General features: G+C 46.2%; 1 protein-coding gene across 1 annotated transcript in view; it reads left to right on the plus strand.

Annotated features, from left to right (window-relative positions):
- Window positions 1–23,358, plus strand: part of ARHGAP31 (Rho GTPase activating protein 31) — a 207,781-nt gene that overhangs the window by 129,405 nt on the left and 55,018 nt on the right. The window contains exon 4 of the mRNA XM_063956769.1: window positions 12,576–12,658. Within this exon, the coding sequence (XP_063812839.1) occupies window positions 12,576–12,658 (83 nt within the window). The remainder of the gene's footprint in view (window positions 1–12,575; window positions 12,659–23,358) is intronic.

Here is a 23,358-nt window from a genome sequence, read left to right on the forward strand (position 1 = left end):
CCACTGAAGGTCGACATTGCCATTAGGTCGACACACATTAGGTCGACATGGCCATTAGGTCGACGTGTACTAGGTCGACAGGTAAAAGGGTCAACATAAGATTTCTTTACTGTTTTTTGTGTTGTTTTCTCCGTAAAGTGACGGGGAACCCAGATTAGTGCACCGCGTCCCCTCGCATGGCACGCTTTGCTCGCCATTCTTCGGGCAGGTTACCGCTCCAGTCGTAGTTCACATGGATCGTTATGTATGAAATAATCCAAACATTTAAATAAAATGTGAAAAACTCATGTCTTTTATCATATAGGATATGTGGTGCGGAGGCTCATTGAATGTATAGGGCGAGTGTCAAAAATCCTATTCAAGACTTTTGGCTTGATATCTTCGATGGTGTGAAAATTTATTATTGCGGCCTGAATCTGCGCGCCACACTGTAAATGGTGAAAAGACTCATCCGCAGTGGGATTCAGGCTTCCGTCTCACTGTAATCCCTGCATAATGTATATGGCAGGACTTGTGTTTCATTGAATATTTACAAACCAAGTGAAAATAAACCCTTTTGGGTAAAAGAGGATTTTCCCCTTTGAGAAATTGCCATTATCATCCTAGAAACGTCTGGTGGGATTCACATAATCCGCGTCTTCCTCTCCTCTGTGATACAGACAGTGACAGCTGCAGCTTCTGCGGTTCAGCTGAGGATAAGCTAAAACTATATAATATTATCTAGTATGCACCATCTATGCTTTTATACGTGTTGTGTGACTCAGGACAGGGACGAAACTAGGATTTTCGTCACCCGGGGCAAGGCAATAGTTTGCGCGCCCCCCCCCCCCCCCCCCCTCCCCCGCCCCCAAAAAACAAAAACTAACAACAACAACAACAACAACAGTAAAAGAGAAACTCTGTCGGGCTAAACTATAAAATTATCAGGAAATTTTAAAAAAGGTGATACTATTGGACAATATTCCCCTATGTGCCTCAAATGCCCTACAGTATGCATCACATGCACTGCCAGCGTGTTCAACTACATGCTCTACTGTGTGTCCCCATACATTGCACTATATCATAACACTTCATTACCCTATCCCTTGCACTACATCACTATACTACATCCCCTACACGCTGAACTACATCACTATACTACATGCCCCTATGCACTGCACTACATACCCTATATGCTACACTACATCACTATACTACATCCCCTTACATGCTACACCACATCAGTGCACTACATGCCCCTATATACTGCAATACATTACTACACTACATACCCTATATGGTACACTACATCACTACACTACATCCCCTTAAAAGGTACACCAAATCCCCCCATCTGGGAGGCAAAGCGGAGGTTGATCTTGCTAACTGGGAGTACAGTGCGCTTCTATAGCTTGTAAGGTGCACTGCACGCTAGTCGCAGCACTGCATGGCAAAGAAGATAGTTTAAGACAGTAACCGGCATAGGAGAGATCCCAGGTACTGGAGCTCACCTGCACAGCGCTGTGAGCCAGCTGTGGGCAGACTGGTGGGTCAGAGACATTGCCAAGGGAGCTGTCTTCTGCCTCACTGGAGCAGCACAGCACTGACGGTAAAAAAACCCGAAAACCCCCTGTTCCTCTGTAACTCCTATGGCACCCCCTCAAATCCTGCACCCGGAGCGCATGCCCCCTTAGCCCCCCCCTAGTTACGGCCCTGCTCAGGAGACCGGCGCCAGAACACCAACAGCTGACTTCCAGAATGTAAGTATCAGGGTTAGGGCCCGGGGTGAGGGTTAAGGTTAGGCACTAGGGGAGGGTAAAAATTATTACCCCCTACGATGTCGGAATCATCAGTGCCGTCCCAAATATTACACTAAATAAATATGCATAATGGGGGTAATTCCAAGTTGATCGCAGCAGGAATTTTGTTAGCAGTTGGGCAAAACCATGTGCACTGCAGGGGAGGCAGTATAAAAATAAAGCAGCCAGTATTTACCCTGCACAGAAACAAAATAACCCACCCAAATCTAACTCTTTCTGTATGTTATATCTGCCTCCCCTGCAGTGCACATGGTTTTGCCCAACTGCTAACAAAATTCCTGCTGCGATCAACTTGGAATTACCCCCAATGGCCGGCCACAGGGTGTATGCGGAGTTGAACGCAAGTCCGTTCTCCGAGCAGATCTTGCAATTTCCCACGTTGCACATGCATTGGGGCCAAGTAAAAACGTTGCATCTCGGATGCATCTCCTTTGTGGCTTAGTAGGCGAAACTGTGCTACTGTAAATTCAGTTGGGGCGCGTTGCCGGAATTGCGTTCTGTGCAGAGTTGTGCAAACACATAACTACGCCTCTGGCACCAATAATTGTTTTAGTGCAAGACTGCAAGTGATGATGGCAGCTCTGGTACCTGGTGTCCGGCTGCTGCGATTTGTACAATTCAGTATATGGCGAATATGTGCATTTGGGTGGTCATTCCGAGTTGATCGCTGGCTAGCAGTTTTTAGCAGCCGTGCAAACGCATTGTCGCCGCCCACCGGGGAGTGTATTTTTGCTTTGCAGAAGTGCGAACGCCTGTGCAGCAGATCGCCTGCAAACACATTTTGTGCAAAACAAGACCAGCCCTGGACTTACTCTTCATGTGCGTTGATTCTAACGATGGAGGGTTGGCTTTTGACGTCACACACCTGCCCAGCGTTCGCCCAGCCACGCCTGCATTTTCCCCGGCACGCCTGCGATTTTCCAAACACTCCCTGAAAACGGTCATTTGCCACCCAGAAACGCCCCCTTCCTGTCAATCTTCTTGCGGCCGCCAGTGCGAATGAAAACGTCGCTAGAACCCTGTGCATGCAACTTGCTATATATATGATTGATATTTTATTTCAAATTTATTGACTGCAAACGCCAGCCAAGTCTATAGGGGGGTATACACGGGAGAGATGTGTGCTGAGCGTTGCGGGGGGAGGACGGGGGCCGCTCATTTCACCCAGCGGGTGAATGAGCGACCTGCTAGATTGGCCTGCATGCAGGCTCAATCTAGCAGCGGCGATAGTGATGTGCGGGGCCGCGCATAGCTATCGCTGTGAGGGGGTACACACGAGTGATCTATGCTTAAAATCTAAGCAATCTAGTCAGATTGCTTAGATTTTAAGCATGGATCTCTCCGTGAGTACCCCCCTTATGAGTGATCCTTTCATTATTGACCAATGAGAGATTGGGACAGATCGCACTCATGTAAATTATTGACTATTATTTTCCGTTGCTATATTGTACCCTTCCAATCTATGGCTATACATTTGTTGTACACCAACAGGTCGAGATCTCTGTATACACAGCGCGGTACCTGCCTCTGCAATACAGAGGCTTTGTTTTTGTCATCTTGGGATGACAGGGGTTAATATAATGTGATACGGGTGAAGTACAGGGCAAGAGGCGGATTTCGTGTAACCTCCACCGCTCAAATCCTTCATCCGGCTGCTCAGTGTCCCTGTAGCTGGGTTTGGAAGATACGCTTAGTTTCTTGAAATAAAGCACATCTTCATTCTTATGTATCCGGTTGTAGTGATCTCTCCCCCAGGCTGTATACTCTGTGCCACTCCAGTGTCCTATTCATCAATATATTTACTTTACATTCCCCCAGAGGCACCGTGTCCTTGAGAGACCTGTGATTGCAACGCTATAAAAACTACTTTACATTCAGGCGGAAGTTTTATTCCTCTGCGTAAACACTGCAGTCATTTTTTTTCTCTCCTGACGATTCCAGGATCGGGGGAGAGGGAGTCCCCATTTACCATGCCTGTACCTGACAGGTGTTTTAGGGAAAAAAAACCCTCTTAGGCAGGGCCGGCTCCAGGCACGTTCCAATAGAGCTTCCGAACAGGGTGCCACACTTAATGGGCGCTGCTAGTTCTCGCTGTCATATTGGAGCCTGCCCTGGAGTCAGGTCCCTGCAGCAGCGTCCGTCCCGCAGCCCACCTCCCACTGTATCCCACAGCCCCCATGTAAGCTGCTCCAGCCATTGAGCCAATCAGAGCTCGCGTACCGGCAGCTAAGGCTCCTGATTGGCTGCCGGACCGCAAGCTTTGATTGGCTCGCGGACTAGCGCCTAATTGGAGCTAGACGCCGCCGCCAGCAGGAGACTGAGGTGCAGGAGAGGCGCATGCTGCGCTCTCCTCCCTACGCTCAAAAACAGTCAGCAGCGCGGTGACCGGTGAGCAGCACATGGGGAGGGGGCACTGTAGGGACATGTGTATTTGGCACTGGGGGCATATCTGGCACTGTTGTGACAAGTGTATCTGGTAGTGTGGGGAAATGTGTATCTGGCACTGCTGGGGGGCATATCATGTCTATCTGGCACTGCCGGGGGGGCATATCATGTCTATCTGGCACTGCTGGGAAGCATATCATGAGTATCTGGCACTGCTGGGGGACATATCATGTGTATCTGGCACTGCTGGGGACATGTGTATCTGGCACTGTGGGGACATGTGTATCTGGCACTGCTGGGGGGCATATTATGTCTATAAAGCACTGCTGGGGGCATATCATGTGTATCTGGCACTGCTGGGGGGCATATCATGTCTATCTGGCACTGCTGGTGGGCATATCATGTCTATCTGGCACTGCTGGGGGGCATATCATGTGTATCTGGCACTGCTGGGGAGCATATCATGTCTATCTGGCACTGCTGGAGGGCATATCATGCGTATCTGGCACTGCTGGGGACATGTGTATCTGGCACTGTGGGGACATGTGTATCTGGCACTGCTGGGGGGCATATCATGTGTATCTGGCACTGCAGGGGGGCATATCATGTGTATCTGGCACTGCTGGGGGGCATATCATGTGTATCTGGCACTGCTGGGGGGCATATCATGTGTATCTGGCACTGCTGGGAGGCATATTATGCCTATCTGGCACTATACTGGAGACATTATGTGTATCTGGCACTGCTGGGGGGGCATATCATATGTATCTGGCACTGCTGGGGGGCATATCATGTGTATCTGGCACTGCTGGGGGGCATGTCATGTCTATCTGGCACTATACTGGAGACATTATGTGTATCTGGCACTATGCTGGAGACATTATGTGTATCTGGCGCTATACTGGAGATATTATGTGTAAGGAACACTACTGTGGGCGTTATGTGTAAGGCTGTTAATTGTGTGTGTAGAGGGGGTGTGAAATATATTTATAGTTTGATAATATGAAGTTGTGAGGCCACACCCACTTTTACAGGAGTGCGTGCGCAGGGAGGAGGGGGCACTTCAAAATGTTCTCGCTCTGGGTGCTAGTAGACTTTGAGCCGGCCCTGCTCATAGGCCTTTATTGCGGGTGTTAGGCTTTTTGCAGAATTGAAGAGGTGTTTTTCCTAAAAAAAAAAAAAAAATTATATATATATATATATATATATATATATATATATATACTGTATCTGTCTCGATGTACATCACCTTTAGATTTTACCATCGGTCTCTCCATCGAAACTTGCACCCGTTCTGTGGCATGTGCAGCTTCTCCTTTTGCGTATGGACTTCTGTGTGAACGGTTCAGCATCTTTGTATGTATTTGCTTTCCGTGCTATAGCTGCTCAAGAGTTCCTGCTGACCACTCTCATTAGTTCCCCTTGTGGGACCTCTGGCAGGAGAAGCAGCAGCACATAATCAGACAGTGGGGGTGATTCCGAGTTGTTCGCTCGCAAGCTGCTTTTAGCAGCATTGCACACGCTAAGCCGCCGCCTACTGGGAGTGAATCTTAGCTTATCAAAATTGCGAACGAAAGATTCGCAATATTGCGAAAAGACTTCTCTGTGCAGTTTCTGAGTAGCTCGAGACTTACTCTTCCAGTGCGATCAGTTCAGTGCTTGTCGTTCCTGGTTTGACGTCACAAACACACCCAGCGTTCGCCCAGACACTCCTCCGTTTCTCCAGCCACTCCCCCGTTTTTCCCAGAAACGGTAGCGTTTTTTCAAACACTCCCATAAAACGGCCAGTTTCCGCCCAGAAACACCCACTTCCTCTCAATCACATTACGATCACCAGATCGAAGAAAAAACCTTGTAATGCAGTGAGTAAAATACCAATCTTCTTAGCAAATTTACTCGGCGCAGTCGCAGTGCGAACATTGCGCATGCGCAATAAGCGGAAAATCGCTGCGATGCAAAAAAAATTACCGAGCGAACAACTCAGAATGACCACCAGTGTCTTCGTCTTCTTATCTGTGCTGGTCAGATGTGCAGTGATTCAGAGCTGTGACTGAGGGTAAGAATTTTTATTAGTAATCTTTAGTTAAACACATTTGTTCGATTAAAGTATCTGGTGTCCGTAATGATTTAGAGGATGCTATAATGGTATGAAAAACAGCACATCCGATAAATATAGGTAGGGCCTACAAGTTGCAGACAACCCAGTGTTCAATATATAAAATAACATCTAATACAGTGGTTCTCAAACTCGGTCCTCAGGACCCCACACAGTGCATGTTTTGCAGGTAACCCAGCAGGTGCACAGGTGTATTAATTACTCACTGACACATTTTAAAAGGTCCACAGGTGGAGCTAATTATTTCACTTGCGATTCTGTGAGGAGACCTGCAAAACATGCACTGTGTGGGGTCCTGAGGACTGAGTTTGAGAACCTGTGATCTAATACACCAAAAAAACATACTTATATGCTAAGGGATGACAGCACACAAGGTCAAAGTGTATTTGAATTTATTGCATAGGCAGCACATTTATCATGTATAGAGGGAGAGGTAAAACCTTGGAGAGTGATTAAGTGGAAAAAGATAAAGTTTCAGCCAATCAGCTACTAATTGCCATGTTACAGGCTGTGCTTGAACAATGACAGGAGCTGATTGGCTGGTACTTTATTTCTCTCCGCTTAATCACTTTCCAAGGCTTAGTACATCTGCCCCAAAATGTGCTGAGTAAATAGAAAATAAATATCACAGGGTGAAGTGTGGCTCGCCCCTCAATGGCCCAGTGATTGAATAATGGGGTTTTCTCCCCTGCCCATTTCAGAAAAGCTCACACACTATAACAGACCTACGACAGTCTTTATGCTGTGGTGAAGCATGTGCATCCATCCTTTAAAATAGAGGTACTCAAACTCGGTCCTCTGGGGCACACACAGTGCATGTTTTGCAGGTAACCCAGCAGGTGCACAGGTGTATTCATTACTCACTGACACATTTTAAAAGGTCCACAGGTGGAGCTAATTATTTCACTTGTGATTCTGTGAGGAGACCTGCAAAACATGCACTGTGTGGGGTCCTGAGGACCGAGTTTGAGAAGATCTGCTTTAAAGTAAGAGTTTTACAGCTGTAAGCTTTTAATTGTTCCCTTTTGATCCCAATTAATAAGTGTTGCAGCTGGTTTGAATTTGCTCTAAAAGCCTGATTTTCGGAAACTCTTTATAAGCTAATTTATAAATGGTACAGGACTCCCCTTGTCCTTAATAAAATGTTTCCCACTCTCTCGAATCTTTGCTGGAGATGTAAGGGTGCCCCAGGGAGCTTTCTGCACATATGGTGGGACTGCCCTCTTATAACTCCATTTTGGATGGAAGTTTTTAAATGTTCTGAGCTGATAGTGGGAGATGTAGTTCCCAGGGACCCAGAGTTTTGGCTCCTCAATCTTACCTCGGCAGGTACACATTCCTACAAATGCTCCCTATTGAGACATCTTAGCAACGCTGCTAAGGCCGTTATACCGACCCTTTGGAGATCCGCCTCACCGCCCTTGATCAAACAATGGTTTAAAAGGATTGATTACTTCTTAGAAATGGAGGACCTTCTCTCCTCTTCAATGGGAAGAACCATTAACTTTACAGCCATCTGGTTTCCCTGGTGTGACTTCAAGGAGTCACCAGTATATCGGTCCTACGTAGTTATCTAGATTTTCTCCCACTATTCATCCTGATAATTCCTCAGCACATTACGGATCTCCAAACGGAAATGTCCTCCCTCCTTTCTTCGATCGGGCCCATTCTCTCTCTGCGGATACTCTCGCCTATCCCTAACTTTTATATCTCTTCCTTTTCTTTCCACTTTTTTCTTTTCTCCTTTTCTCTTCTTTCCTAATTTCTCCTTAGCTGTTCTATTATAATGTTTATCTCTATATGTATATTTTGCGATTGAAAGTCAGAAAACTTTTCTCTATGTTTTAGGAGATCAAAATGTAGTTAATTGGTATGTATGACCTGCGATGATTTTGTCTCCTATTGTCAGAAATATTCTGTAAGTCTACTGCCTTAATAAAAACAGTTTGAATTAAAAAAAAAAAAAGCCTGATTTTCTCTGAAACGTTCTGTATTATATATTTCTGTACTTTATCCGCACATTGGGGGTTATTCGGAGTTGTTAGAAAACCAAAAATTTTAGCAACTGAGCAAGACCATGCTGCAGTGCAGGTGGGGCCAATGTGACATGTGCAGAGAGATTTGGGTGGGGTGTGTTTCTGCAGTGCAGAAATTAAGCAGCCAGTATTTACCCTGCACAGAAACAATATAACCCACCCAAATCTAACTCTCTCTGCACATGTTACATATGCCCCACCTGCAGTGCAGCACGGTTTTGCCCAATTGCTAACTTTTTTGGTTTGCTAATAAACCTGAATAACCCCCTTACTGTATGGTGGCTTTTAATGTACACAGTGACACAGGGATTCATTCTTACATTCCCTGCACTATCCCTGCGGTCAGTCATGGGGAACAATACTCATCAGACCAAGCCCAGGGCCCTGTCTGTATCAGTGTCATGTCTCATTAAACTATGTGCTCCTTATCTGGATGACCGGCTACCAGTAGCCAGAGATAATTGCAGCAGACGGGCGTATTACAGACCACCCGGCAGCTGTGCAGTCTCATCACTTTCTATATCATCTATTCAGACACTTTTTTTCAGATTGATATAGGCTGATGTCTTTCTATATCCGAGTTCCATTGTTAGCTGAATAGAGCGATTAAACTACAAGGTACAATTCTTGTTTAAGAATAATTCAGTACAAGCGTCTTGCAGCAAAACATTGGAAAAGCAGTTTCATTCCTTTCAAGTGAAGTCCTAAAGAATACAAATAGTATTTGCATTTACAGATAAAATCTGATTGCATTTGAAGTCTGCATAATATGAATAAAATCACATATTCGGATTATCTCAGAAAAAAAAAAAATTTTTTTTTAAATCAGCCTCATTATTCAGCAAACAATAGATTTATTCAACGTCTTTTGCCATCCCCACCCCAACCGTTTATAATAAAGGTTCTATAATCTATAGAATGGAGAATGTTCTGAGATAAGTACCAAGTAAATGTGGAATTTAGAACCTGAAACAAAAAATCAATCAAAAATGGACCCAACATCGACAAACAATAATAATAATAATTATAAGTACCAAAACTCATCTACTGTATTCTCTGAACTGTGGGAATGAAGTGTCTCTGTTTTGTGCACAAACTCAGTGGAAGCTGCCATATTGATCATTAGTGGCTGGCTAATTAGAGACAGGAGCCTGCTACCTGTAGTGTAGAACATCTGCCAGCTCCCAGCACATTGGCTCTGAATGATCACATGACATCAGATGTTCAGCCCACACTCACTTTCCTTGGGCGTAATGGAAAATGACAGCTAAACACAGAGTTATTGTGTCACTGTTGTTCTAAAGAACGTTTTGTGTGTTATAAATTGTAATTATTGTAATTATATTTTTGCTAAGGCAGAACTGTTAATGACACCTGTAAGAAAGCTCCCTGACAGGTTCTCGTTGAGGCTCTTCTGTCTTGATAATTACTGCAGAATTCTATTATTATTGAATGAAAACAAATCTATAGTTTTATAGGTTTATTGCATCAGAATTCCGCAAGAAGCAGTTATACGAGTGAACTGAATCAAAACATGTCAGCGAATAGCATTGTGATAAACCCATTGCGTTATTACTAACGCTTACTGCCCACGAGCGTGCTTACTTTCTATGCTGTTTACTAGAGGAATATTATTATTATCCTTTATCTATATATGGCGCCACAAGGCTTCCGCAGCGCCCAATTACAGAGTCGCATCTTTATCGAGCCTCATTGTCTCTATATACGCTTAAACGTGTTAGCATTACTGCCTCACAGCATGAGGTCATGGGTTCGATTCCCACCATGGCTCTGTGTGGAGTTTGTATATTCTCCCCGTGCTTGCGTGGGTTTCCTCCGGGTACTCCGTTTCCTCCCACAATCCAAAAATATACTGGTAGGTTAATTGGCTCCCAACAAAATTAACACTAGTGTGAATGTGTCTGTGTATACATGTGATAGGGAATATAGATTGTAAGCTCCACTGGGGCAGGGACTGATGTGAATGAGCAAATGTTCTCTGTAAAGAGCTATGGAACATGTGTGCGCTATATAAATAACTGGTAATAATAATAACAACGCTTTCTGTTCAAACATTACAAATAGTATCAGCGACCCCTGCAGGTTGTCAGGGGGTACTACGCTCATCAATGATATTTCACTTATAAATGTCCCAATATAGGGCCTTTTTCAGCTTCAGTTGCAGTTTTGCTAAAATAGCTCCTGCCAGCGTTGTGATCACAATTCAATTGCGATCGCATGGCTGATTAAGGGTAGCCTTCTGTCTGCGCAGCTCGGCCGCCAAATCAGTTGGGCCACCGACATTTTCACCATTGCATCGGCCGCGTGTGACGTCATGCAGCTGCCCTGAAAATGGCCCGCTCCCATTTTCGCCGCACCATCCCCGCAACGCTGCAGAGCCGTGTACATTGCTTCGGGGTCCTGCTCATACGTATTGGGTGGAATAACCGGAGAATGCAATCGCATCGCAGCTGCTAATGCAGCTGAATAAGGCCCATAATGCAGACCAAGGGGTATATTTACTAAAAGTTGAGTTTGGACGATGTTTGGTCGATGTTTGGCCGATTTTGTGTTTAAGGGTCTAAATAACATATACTAACAGATTGTTTTTGACATCGTTTAAATTTTTTTTTAAAAATCATCTGTTGGTAAATGTGGAATTTAGACCCTGAAATACAAAATCTACCAAACATCGGCCAAACATCGAACAAAAATTTACCCAGATCGATTTTTAGTAAATATACCCATAAAACCCACATTTACGAACACATTATTTCTGACATCGTTTAAAATTTTTTTTTCAAAAATCATCTTTTAGTAAATGTGGAATTTAGACCCTGAAACAAAAAATCGACCAAACATGGACCCAACATCGACAAAAAATAATAATAATTAATAATAAAAAGATCAACATCGACCAAGATAGACTTTCAGTAAATATACCCCCAAGTATCTATAATATTATAATATTCATGCCATATGCTTTTTATGAAACTTCCACAGAGAAGTCATGACCCACGTGACTCCATCAGGACTTTTTGGTTTTCTCAGATGTGTGTTTCTAGAGAAATGATATCTGGGACCTGACTGCGTAGTTACAATACCTTTTTCCTATGCACCAGTTTGATAAACGTCTCTTTCTAAGTTATTTTTAGCGGTAGAATTGGAACAGCTTGAAACAACTCGTCCAGTTTGGTTGTGGGCCAAGATATGACAATACACTTGTATTTGATAACTGTAATAACAATAGGTTAGTAAGTGCCAATGTAAACTCGCATTACGCTCAGCGGGCTGCCTTGGTATATGGGAAAATACACTCCCTACAATGATACAGACATTAGAAATCTAAGAGGAACATATAACACCCGCTACTTAGTCTGGACTTCAAATATCCAGAATAATTTATAGAAATGGCTGCAGTCTGTAATACGCACCTTTCCCTAACTCCCTGTCAGACATCATAGTCAGTCCTTCTTTCTAATGAGAAAACGTATACGACAGAACCTGCCTTATAATACCTGATTGCTGATTAAGGGGGTACTCGTGGGATCCGGCCAGTTCCTTCCTTTCGGAACCCATTACACAACCACCATGGAGTAGTGTAGAAAGTTGGGGGGGGGGGGGGGGGGGCGTAACCCCTCAGATTTGGTTGCAGCTTGACGCTCTTGTCCAAGGAAAGTTTTGTTTTATTTTTGGTATGGACGGCTGGAGTGCACAAAGTACAAGGGGTCCTGGGTTACAGTTCTGTGTGATGTGGGAGAGCTCCCTAGGGACTCTTCATACAACAACCAAATCCCAATTATTACATTGTTTCACTCCACATCTTGGCAGGATAATGTATAATCACCCACCGAAGCTCTAGTTAGGTTGCAACATTGTGTAGATGTTCTCTTCATGTCAATGAGGCTTTTTTCATATTAGGTTACAATGCAGACATTATTATGTATTGCTCGTGGGACTCTGCAACCTTTTATATTTCCCTTTATGCCTTTGGCTGACATTTGGCTGCAGCCTGTTGAATGTTAGACCTTAGTGCTACTGTTTGCTGACACAAATTCTTATGTATGGCCTACTTCCGTGTTACTGATGTGTATGTGTGTGTGTGTGTGTGTGTGTATATGTGTATGTATATAAATACACTAATTAGGTATATGTATATGCTAATTAAGTGCATTTAATTTTAAGCCAGTAGTAGGCCAAATTAGTGATTAATAAAGTATAATTTTCTGTATCCCTCAGGACGCTGTATCATGCTCGGTGGAGGGAGACCAATTGTCCCAAATCCAAAATGTCATCGAGGAGCTGCCACCATCGCATTACAGGTGAGGGAACAAGGGGCCTATACTCTTCCAGGACACATGAATGATGGGGGGGGGGGGGATGGGGGGATCCAGGTGCTGAGGTGAAGGTGAAGCCTTAGGAATGTAGAAGCTTGCAGTGGAGGTTGGTTGAGGGAGGTAGAGGATGAGGGGATGGAGAATGTGGGGCTGTATGAAGGAAGTCGAGGTAGGGGGTGCTGGATGGGTGGAGGTTGGGAAAAGGTGGGTGCTGGACGTGAGGAGGTTGGGGAAGGTGGGTGCTGGATGGGTGGAGGTTGGGGTAGGTGGGTGCTGGATGGGTGGAGGTTGGGGTAGGTGGGTGCTGGACGGGTGGAGGTTGGGGAAGGTGGGTGCTGGATGGGTGGAGGTTGGGAAAGGTGGGTGCCGGACAGGTGAAGTTTGGGGTAGGTGGGTGCTGGATGGGTGGAGGTTGGGGTAGGTGGGTGCTGGACGGGTGGAGGTTGGGGAAGGTGGGTGCTGGATGGGTGGAGGTTGGGGAAGGTGGGTGCTGGATGGGTGGAGGTTGGGAAAGGTGGGTGCCGGACAGGTGAAGTTTGGGGTAGGTGGGTGCTGGATGGGTGGAGGTTGGTGAAGGTGGGTGCTGGTTGGGTGAAGGTTGGGGAAGGTGGGTGCTGGACGGGTGGAGGTTGGGGAAGGTGGGTGCTGGATGGGTGGAGATTGGGTTATGTGGGTGCTGGATGGTTGGAGGTTGGGGTAGGTGGGTGCTGGACAGGTGGAGGTTGGGGAAGGTGGGTGCTGGATGGGTGAAGTTTGGAGTAGGTGGGTGCTGGATGGGTGGTGGTTGGGGAAGGTGGGTGCTCAATGTGTGGAGGTTGGACAAGGTGGGTGCTGGATGGGTGGAGGTTGGGGAAGGTGGGTGCTGGATGGGTGGGGTTGGGAACAAAAAACCGAGAAGGAAAAGAAGACTCTTGTGTGGGCGCACTCTTTAGTATAATGATAGTGACAATGTATAATGTCTAGTGGGTTAAAACCAAATTTTATTAAGTACATAAAAAATTGCAGTATTCCTCAAATGTATAGAAAAGGTTACATTTAAATTATTATTATAATGGATGAAAAATTAAAATATGTTCTGGTGAACTACGATTATAGTAGGTTAATGATACACTTCAGACACTCACAGTACTGCAATGTTATCCCGTCTCACCAGCCCAAGCAATGCTTGTGTTTAATGAAACCACAATGGGTTAATGTCACAAAGAGATGGCCTTAGTATCTGATAATAGTTATCCTAATCATTATGTATTTCGAAATACCCTTTGAAATGATTGTGATTGCCTATCAGCCACCTGGGACTCCAGGCACATCTATGTCCAGTAGGAAGGAAGAAAACAGTGGTGATCCTGCTGTTAGTGTAAAATCAGGAGAGTATTAGTGTTACACTTCTACACGTAGTATTCCCTGGGGGTCACCCTTCCAGGTACTAACCAGGCCCACAGATCAGGCGAGATTGGGCATGCGCGGTGTGGTATGATAGTAGATAGAGCACTATCCTGTACACCAATGAGAGTGCACCAGAAAAAGTAATATCTCTGGATATGCCCAAGGGGAGAGATAAGTAGAATGAATCACAGAATGTGAGGTGTGGATCTGCTGTCCACGTTAGACAGGGAATCCCCTGAATCGTGGATGAGAGTCCACAAAGTCAGAAAGAGAGAAATGTCGGTATCATAGATGTAAGGAAAATTACTGTAGATAACTTAGATAAGCTTATACTAAAGCGTGCGCCCACACAAGAGTCTTCTTTTCCTTCTTGTTTTTTGTTCTCAACTATAACACTGACTCAGGGCGCACCACCAGGAGGGTTTAATTTGGGTAACTCGCAATTCCCAGTAATTACCCAATTCTGGTTCTAATCTTTGACCGGTGCGGAATCACCAACCCTTTGTCGCTGGGTGGGGTTGGGGTAGGTCAGTGCTGGATGGGTAGAGTTTGGGGAAGGTGGGTGCTGGATGGGTGGACGTTTATTCATTTATTTATTAACAGTTTCTTATATAGCGCAGCATATTCTGTTGCGCTTTACAATTAGAACAACAGTAATAGAACCAGACTGGGTAAAAACAGACAGACACAGAGGTAGGAAGGCCCTGCTTGCAAACTTACAATCTATGGGGAAAGGAGGTTGGGGAAGGTGGGTGCTGGACGGGTGGAGATTGGGGAAGGTGGATGCTGGATCGGTGGAAGTTGGGGTAGGTGGGTGCTGGATGGGTAGAAGTTGGGGTAGGTGGGTGGTGGCAGGTGGAGGTTGGGGTAGGTGAGTGCTGGACAGGTGGAGGTTGGGGTAGGTGGGTGCTGTACGGGTGGAGGTTGGGGAAGGTGGGTGCTGGACAGGTGGAGGTTGGGGAAGGTGGGTGCTGGACGGGTGGAGGTTGGGGAAGGTGGGTGCTGGACGGGTGGAGGTTGGGGAAGGTGGGTGCTGGATATGTGGAGGTTGGGGAAGGTGGGTGCTGGATGTGTGGAGGTTGGGGAAGGTGGGTGCTGGATGGTTGGAGGTTGGGAAAGGTGGGTGCTGAACGGGTGGAGGTTGGGGAAGGTGGGTGCTGGATGGGTGGAGGTTTGGGTATGTGGGTGCTGGATGGGTGGAAGTTGGGGTAGGTGGGTGGTGGCAGGTGGAGGTTGGTGGAGGTGAGTGCTGGACAGGTGGAGGTTGGGGTAGGTGGGTGCTGTACGGGTGGAGGTTGGGGTGGTATAGTGGTGCACTGCAGGTGCTTGCTGAAGGGTAATTTCTCTACACTTGGCCCTGAAGATTGACAGCATTGTAATAAATCTTGGTGTAACCTAGAACTTGGATGCCTCTGGTCTGATGCTTTGTACATGTAACCATAGATTAGCTAGCGGTATCATTACAGCCCCAGCATACACTGCGCTCGCTGATTCCTTTCATCCCAGCAGTGTGGTGATGAATGTTTGTTAGACTTGTAACATTCTGTCTGGCAGGTCCCAGCAAACATCTGTGTCTCATGGTCTGCAAACATACAATGTAACTGAGTGTCTGAGTCTGGTTACAATCTCCGCTGACGCTTAACTCTTTACACCTGTCTTTGTGGTTCCTATGTACATGATAGAATAATGATGCTGGCACCATGTTATATCAGTATTAATACAACTCCCCCCTTGCCCCATTCCTCGAGGCTCCCCCCTGCGATCTAGTCACCTTGGCTTGTAGGAACAGAACCCCTGATCATATATATATATATATATATATACAGATATACACACACACACACAAATATATATATATATACATACAGTACATATATATATATATATATATGTCCAAATGTGTGTGACTGGAAGACACCCCCCCCCCCCCGATGTGTCCCGAAACTTTGAAGGGTTAAACTTTAATTAATTTTCAAGTGCTGCAGTGCCGGGCCTGTGTGGGAGCATCCGCTCACACATTTGGACTTTGTATTTTCTCTGCAAGTGCACGGAGCCATATGTTTGTAAGTATTATTGTTACATAGGTTCTGCACTCCCCGTATGAATAGTTAATTCAAGCGGGGAGTGCTGAACCTATGTAACAATACTTACAAACATACACAGTGAGCATACATCCCCCCCCCCCCCACAGCCCCTCACATACTTACAGTGCATACACATCGCAGCTTGCCCTTCAAAGTTTGCAGCTGCTGACTTCCATGACCCTAGGTGCCAGGCGGTGCAGAGCCTTCCTGCCTCCTCTTCTCTCTGGGAGCACTGCCCGGCAAACGGCTGCCAGCGCTTCCGTGGACTAACGCGGAAGCGCTGACAGCTGAACAAGCAGGCAGTAGCCAGCAGCACTGATCGCGGGTGTCCCGCGGGTGTTGCAGAGACGGAGACAAGGATGTCTCCGTCTCTGAAAAAAAAAATACTGGTCTGCCAGGGAGGGTTTCTGGGTGCTCGGAACCCCCCCTGCATGCGCCACTGCTAATACAGTGACCGTGGGCCGATCTCCTCCTGGTGTAAAGTCACGTCAGTTATATCTTATACCCTCTGGGACGATCTGGGCTCTGGGAATTCATCAGGATTGTTTAGAAAGATGTTTTACACTTGCAGAATGATAAAATGCGAAACAAATTTCAGAATGAAGGCCGGGGCTTGTAGCTCTGCCCTCCGCTGATGTAGACCTTAAGTTTAGCAATTAGTGGGTTAAAGTCAGGACCTTTCCAAGCTCTCGCCACGTTCCCAATTGGCATGTCACTCACTGTCTGCCACCAAGATGCCCACAAATCCACCAGAATAGTAACTGTCTTATATTATATTATCTGGGGAAAAAGAAACCCTATGGGCCGAATTCAGACCTGATCGCTAGCAGGCGATTTTTGCACTGCTGCAAACAGATAGTCGCCGCCTACAGGGGAGTGTATTTTAGCTGTGCAAGTGTGCGATCGCATGTGTAGCAGAGCTCTACAAACAGATCTTGTGCAGTATCTGCGCAGCCCAGGACTTACTCAACCGCTGCGATCACATCAGCCTGTCCGGGACCGGAATTGACGTCAGGAACCCTCCCTGCAAATGCATGGACCCGCCTGCGTTTTCCAACCACTCCCAGAAAAGTCAGTTGCCACCCACAAACGCCCTCTTCCTGTCAATCTCCTTGCGGACGCCGGTGCGAATGAATTCTTCGCACAAACCCATCGCTGAGTGGCGATCCGCTTTGTACCCGTGTGACGCGCCTGCGCATTGCGGTGCATACGCATGCACTGTTTAGACCTGATCGTCCGCTGTGCGGAAACGCAGCCCTATATTCTGTGCTGATTAAGGACAGATCTCCCACGCCAGAGACCGCTCCCAGCTGCTCCCAGGGAGACAGTGACGGCCACAATCCATATGTCACACACATTTCATGAGTGGGTGACCTGCGAGTGGGTTCCGCTTCCAGCACAATACAGCCAGACTCTGGTGTTCTGCAATATAAGTGCTCCCACACAGGATTTCAGTAAAAATAACTATTACCTAGCAGAGGAAAGACTCGCATCCTGTTGTCTTAGCAACACAAATAAGCAAAGACTTTTTATTTTGCAGGAAATATATTTAATCTTAGTGGCTGATGTGCCCACTCTCACCCACCAGCGGGCACCTGCGCAGTCCAAATCACCCTTCACGGGGCGATTTCTCAGCAGCGTTTTACTGAAAGAAAATGACATTTGTTCTATAAATGTTACCAGAGATTACATACAGGACTTTATGTCTTCCATGGCAACATAATGGGTGTTTTCTGGGGCATTTGTATGTAAAGACAACAGAAAGATAGCACTATTTAACGTTAAAGTGGCACAGACCCTGCCGTGTGCTATATTAATGCAGCACTAACTTGCCGTGCCCTTTAAACTGGATATGTTATGGTTTAAGAAGTTTGCTCAGTGGCGCTGTCACTAATAGTCCTCTCTGTAACGCCGGAACTACATCCAGACCCAACCTGGCTATAAACTGGGTGGCTTTATATATGGTAATAATGTAATCAAGAGATTGTGATGGGAACATTGTTGGTGGTTAACGAGCATGGCATTATAAAGGTGGTTATTATACAGGTATCAACAGGGGGGATTGTGGATGCTGTAGGTTTTTCTTTTACATCCATTGATTTGGCCACAGGCATTGTATGTAATGCAGATGAGAGGGGCATTGTATGCAGATGAGAAGGGCATTGTATGCAGATGAGAGGGGCATTGTATGCAGATGAGAGGGAGGAGCTTCGGAAGGCATCCCAATAATTATTCTGAGTGGCTGTATTTGTGGGAAATCATAGAAGCCGCAGTTATTACATTATGCTGATTTGAGTTTCCGCCCACGGTGTTGGCATTTGCTCCTGCCCTATGCTGGGAGCCAGAGGTCCCTCAGAAACAGGCTTCCATTCGCTGTGTGTGCCACTTAGATATATGATCGCTAGGATATGATTGGTCACTATAGGCAACAACTTCACTTGTCCTTTTTAGTAGGTTTCATAAATCTCCCCCCCGTACACATATATGGTATTGGCCAATACATAGCAATGCTTGGGGGCTTGTACTTGAACTTCCTGTGGGTCCTGAGGGCCCTAAATGGATGAAAGACATGGAAAAACATGGAACCCGCCTATAATGACTGAGTGTCAGTGCTGGACCTGCAGCCCCTAGACAGGTGCCTCTACTGCCTAACCCTTGTCCCGGTCCTGCACCTGCAGTAGCGAGGGGCGTCCTGTATGAGCTCAGAGAGCACGGACTGTGACTTGCACGGAGCAGGTGGACAGGAACAAAGGCCCTCATTCATGTTTGCGCGCTAATGCAGTTGCGATTTTCTAGGCAATGTTAGCAAGTAAAGCTGCCGCCCAGAATGAGACGGAACACCCACCGGAGCCATCACAAAACCATTCGCAATTGCGATACACATTCGTAGCCTATACGTACAAACAAGGAACATTGCGGCTGGGGTTGACCTATGGCTACGTAGACTGGAGTAAGCAGTAGTGACGCTGGCGGCATGTTTCTCTGCATACGTGATCGCAGCTGACGGCACATACACGCCCCAACCGCGGCCATGACACGTCTGCCCACCACACTGCATTAACACTCCCAAAATAGTCATTTCCTGTCAATCACTCTGCAGTGAAATCCTCTCTGCGAGCGAGATCGCAGCGGCACCTTGACCGTGTGCATTGCGATCACAGCATATGCGCAGTCTGCCACGTGAACGTCTCTCATTGCGTACAAACATGAATTCGGCCCAGAGTCTTCATTTTAACAATGTAATAAATGCTTCATATAACAGTAGGAATCTTTTATCCGTAGCGGTGTAACAATACATTCTGTGTCGTTCATTATGGAAATATCTGTTACATATGCATTAGAACATGTATATATAGGCGTATATTCGCAATAGGCATCCGGAACTGTGACCGCATTGCGTGCAACTTAGTATCAGGTCTGCAGTCATTCCTAATGACGTGTTCCCTATACGTGACTACAGTATTCATGTGTGTAGAGTGTGATGTGACATACGTGACTACATACGTGTAGAGCTGCAGCTTATACAGCCCCGTCTGCACCATATATAGCGTCTGAGATGCTCCTGGAGCCTCCGATGAAGAATTCACGGCATATTTTAGCCATCAGGATAAATATTTATGTGCCTTTAGAATCCGCTCCGGATCCAGAACCTGTCGGCAGGAGACTGTGTCATGGAGTAAAAGTCGCCTTGCACAGCTCAGTTTACATCCCTGTGTAGCAGAGAGCTGATTTATATACAACAAGTGTGGTGATGCAGCTTTCCTACTGGCTGGGTCCAAAGGCATCCAGAGACCTGCTCAGGAGAAGCCTCGTTTATTTATGCTGCGGGGCCATGGTATGGGTTGGAATAAAATCCTTACATGGTTACATTTAGCTGACATGAGTCTATGAGCTGCCGGCTGGAATACATAGTAACATAGGGGGGTCATTCCGAGTTGATCGCTCGCTAGCAGTTTTCAGCAGCCGTGCAAACGCTAAGCCGCCTCCCACTGGGAGTCTATTTTAGCTTAGCAGAAGTGCAAACGAAAGGATCGCAGAGCGTCAGCAAAAAAAATTGTGCAGCTTCAGAGTAGCTTCAGACCCACTCAGCGCTTGCGATCACTTCAGACCGTTCAGTTCCGGATTTGATGTCACAAACACGCCCTGCGTTCACCCAGCCACGCCTGCGTTTTTCCTGGCACGCCTGCGTTTTTTCGAGCACTCCCTGTAAATGGTCAGTTGACACCCAGAAACGCCCACTTCCTGTCAATCACTCTGCGGCAGCCAGTGCGACTGAAATGCATCGCTAGACCTTGTGTGAAACTACATCGGCCTTTGTGAAAGTATGTCGCACGTGCGCATTGCGCAGCATGCGCAGAAGTGCCGTTTTTTGCATCATCGCTGCGCAGCGAACATTTTCAGCTAGCGAACAACTCGGAATGACCCCCATAGTTTCTGAAGTTGAAAAAAGACCATCGAGTTCAACCTGTTAGTGATCTCCTACACTGTAATACTTTAAAACTAATTTTAACTGTGGTGAATGGTTAGTCGTTATGTCTTTTCATCTTTTTATTATTTAATTTTAACTATAGTGCATGATTTACCCCTCATAACCCTGTATATCCTTACCCATTAGGAATTAATCTAGCCCATTCTTAAAAGTAATGATCGAGTCTGCCATTACTACTCTATGTATTGTCCTTACTGTGAAGAAACCTTTCCGTCTCTGGGTGCGAAATCTCCTGTAACCTAAGCGGGTGTCTGCGTGTCCTTTGTGTTGATCTTACCACAATCAAATCCCCAGCTAGCTCTGTGTATTGTCCCCTTATATATTTGTAAATGTTAATCATGTCCCCTCTTAATCTTCTTTTTTCCAGTGTAAACATGCCTAGCCTAGCAAGCCTTTCCTCGTATTCTAGCGTCTGCAACCCCTTAATCAATTTGGGAATGTAAGAGGGCTGTCAGGATACAGTGCAGACTGTCACACTAGGGAAACGTACTATTGCCGTCAGGGTCCCTTTGTTAGATAGAGGAACATACTGTAAGTGCAACACGTGCAGGAGATTCCAGCTCGTCCAGTCTACGCCCAAGTTCTAAGAATTGAACTTTTACAAGCTGGAAATATCTGAGCGTGGTTCTGGCAGGTTTGAGGCCCTTTAGCGTACGTCAAGCATGTTCGCCAAATGCAGTCACCGGATGTTTAACACGTTCGACTTCTGGTTGCTATTTTTAATGACTATCCAGGAGATCTTAAGAACTCAGGCGCTGATTCATAGACGCTGAACCGATTAAGTCGCAGCTGTCCGATGTTTTTATATCTGCGCCGGAGTGTGCATGTGCTGCGATACTGCTGCGGCTCTGGGCGCAGTGTTGGGGAAGCTGCAGCCTGAATGACAGACTGCAGCCGTTTGGGGGATGAACCGGGGAGTGGCTGCGTCTTCTGAGGCAGATTTACTGGCCTAAGCAGTGGAAATGTGGAGACCTGAGGGTTACTCAGTTGGACAATGTCCTTGCAGAAACAGTAATACGACGATGCATCTTCAGATTCATCAGCAGGTCAGAGAAGCTGGAAGGGGGCGTCCGTTTACACAAGATGCGTCCTGCTGCATTTGCATACTGTCGCACAGGCGCTGCGGTAACAATAGCTTCCACCTCGCAATCAGCCCCTTAGGGTCGAACGGAAAATAATTTCTAATGGCTGCTTTATGGCCTGTATCTTGTACTGTACTCACTACATCTCACCCTATATTACTGACCATTGGTAATCATTGTACTAAGATCCTGTATTTGCACCTGTCATACGTCAGTAAAATTAATTTCAGCCAATCAGATTTCACCAGTAGTCCATTTTTTAGGGAAATTGAGGCAACACCTGGAGCACAGTATAATTATAAAAGGGCGCTCCAGCTTCCATCAGGTTACCTGCTTATCTCTAGGCTGAACTTCTCAGTGTATGCAGTCTCAGCGATGTGAGTGTGTGTAGTCTCAGTGATGTGAGTGTGTGTAGTCTCAGTGATGTGAGTGTGTGTAGTCTCAGTGATGTGAGTGTGTGTAGTCTCAGTGATGTGAGTGTGTGTAGTCTCAGTGATGTGAGTGTGTGTAGTCTCAGTGATGTGAGTGTGTGTAGTCTCAGTGATGTGAGTGTGTGTAGTCTCAGCGATGTGAGTGTATGTAGTCTCAGTGATGTGAGTGTGTGCAGTCTCAGCGATGTGAGTGTATGTAGTCTCAGTGATGTGAGTGTGTGCAGTCTCAGCGATGTGAGTGTATGTAGTCTCAGTGATGTGAGTGTGTGTAGTCTCAGTGATGTGAGTGTGTGCAGTCTCAGTGATGTGAGTGTGTGTAGTCTCAGTGATGTGAGTGTGTGCAGTCTCAGTGATGTGAGTGTGTGTAGTCTCAGTGATGTGAGTGTATGTAGTCTCAGCGATGTGAGTGTGTGTAGTCTCAGTGATGTGAGTGTGTGCAGTCTCAGCGATGTGAGTGTATGTAGTCTCAGTGATGTGAGTGTATGTAGTCTCAGCGATGTGAGTGTATGTAGTCTCAGTGATGTGAGTGTGTGCAGTCTCAGTGATGTGAGTGTGTGTAGTCTCAGTGATGTGAGTGTATGTAGTCTCAGCGATGTGAGTGTATGTAGTCTCAGTGATGTGAGTGTGTGTAGTCTCAGCGATGTGAGTGTGTGCAGTCTCAGTGATGTGAGTGTATGTAGTCTCAGTGATGTGAGTGTATGTAGTCTCAGTGATGTGAGTGTGTGTAGTCTCAGCGATGTGAGTGTGTGTAGTCTCAGCGATGTGAGTGTGTGTAGTCTCAGCGATGTGAGTGTATGCAGTCTCAGCGATGTGAGTGTGTGTAGTCTTAGCGATGTGAGTGTGTGTAGTCTTAGCGATGTGAGTGTATGTAGTCTCAGCGATGTAAGTGTATATAGTCTCAGCAATGTGAGTTTGTAGTCTCAGCGATGTGAGTGTGTGCAGTCTCAGCGATGTGAGAGTATGTAGTCTCAGCGATGTGAGTGTGTGTAGTCTCAGCGATGTGAGTGTGTGTAGTCTCAGCAATGTGAGTGTGTGTAGTCTCAGCAATGTGAGTGTTTGTAGTCTCGGCAATGTGAGTGTATGCAGTCTCAGTGATGTGAGTGTATGTAGTCTCAGCAATGTGAGTGTTTGTAGTCTCAGTGATGTGAGTGTGTGTAGTCTCAGTGATGTGAGTGTGTGCAGTCTCAGCGATGTGATTGTATGTAGTCTCAGC

The sequence above is a fragment of the Pseudophryne corroboree genome, chromosome 2, assembly GCF_028390025.1.
Source record: "Pseudophryne corroboree isolate aPseCor3 chromosome 2, aPseCor3.hap2, whole genome shotgun sequence".
NCBI lineage: Eukaryota > Metazoa > Chordata > Amphibia > Anura > Myobatrachidae > Pseudophryne > Pseudophryne corroboree.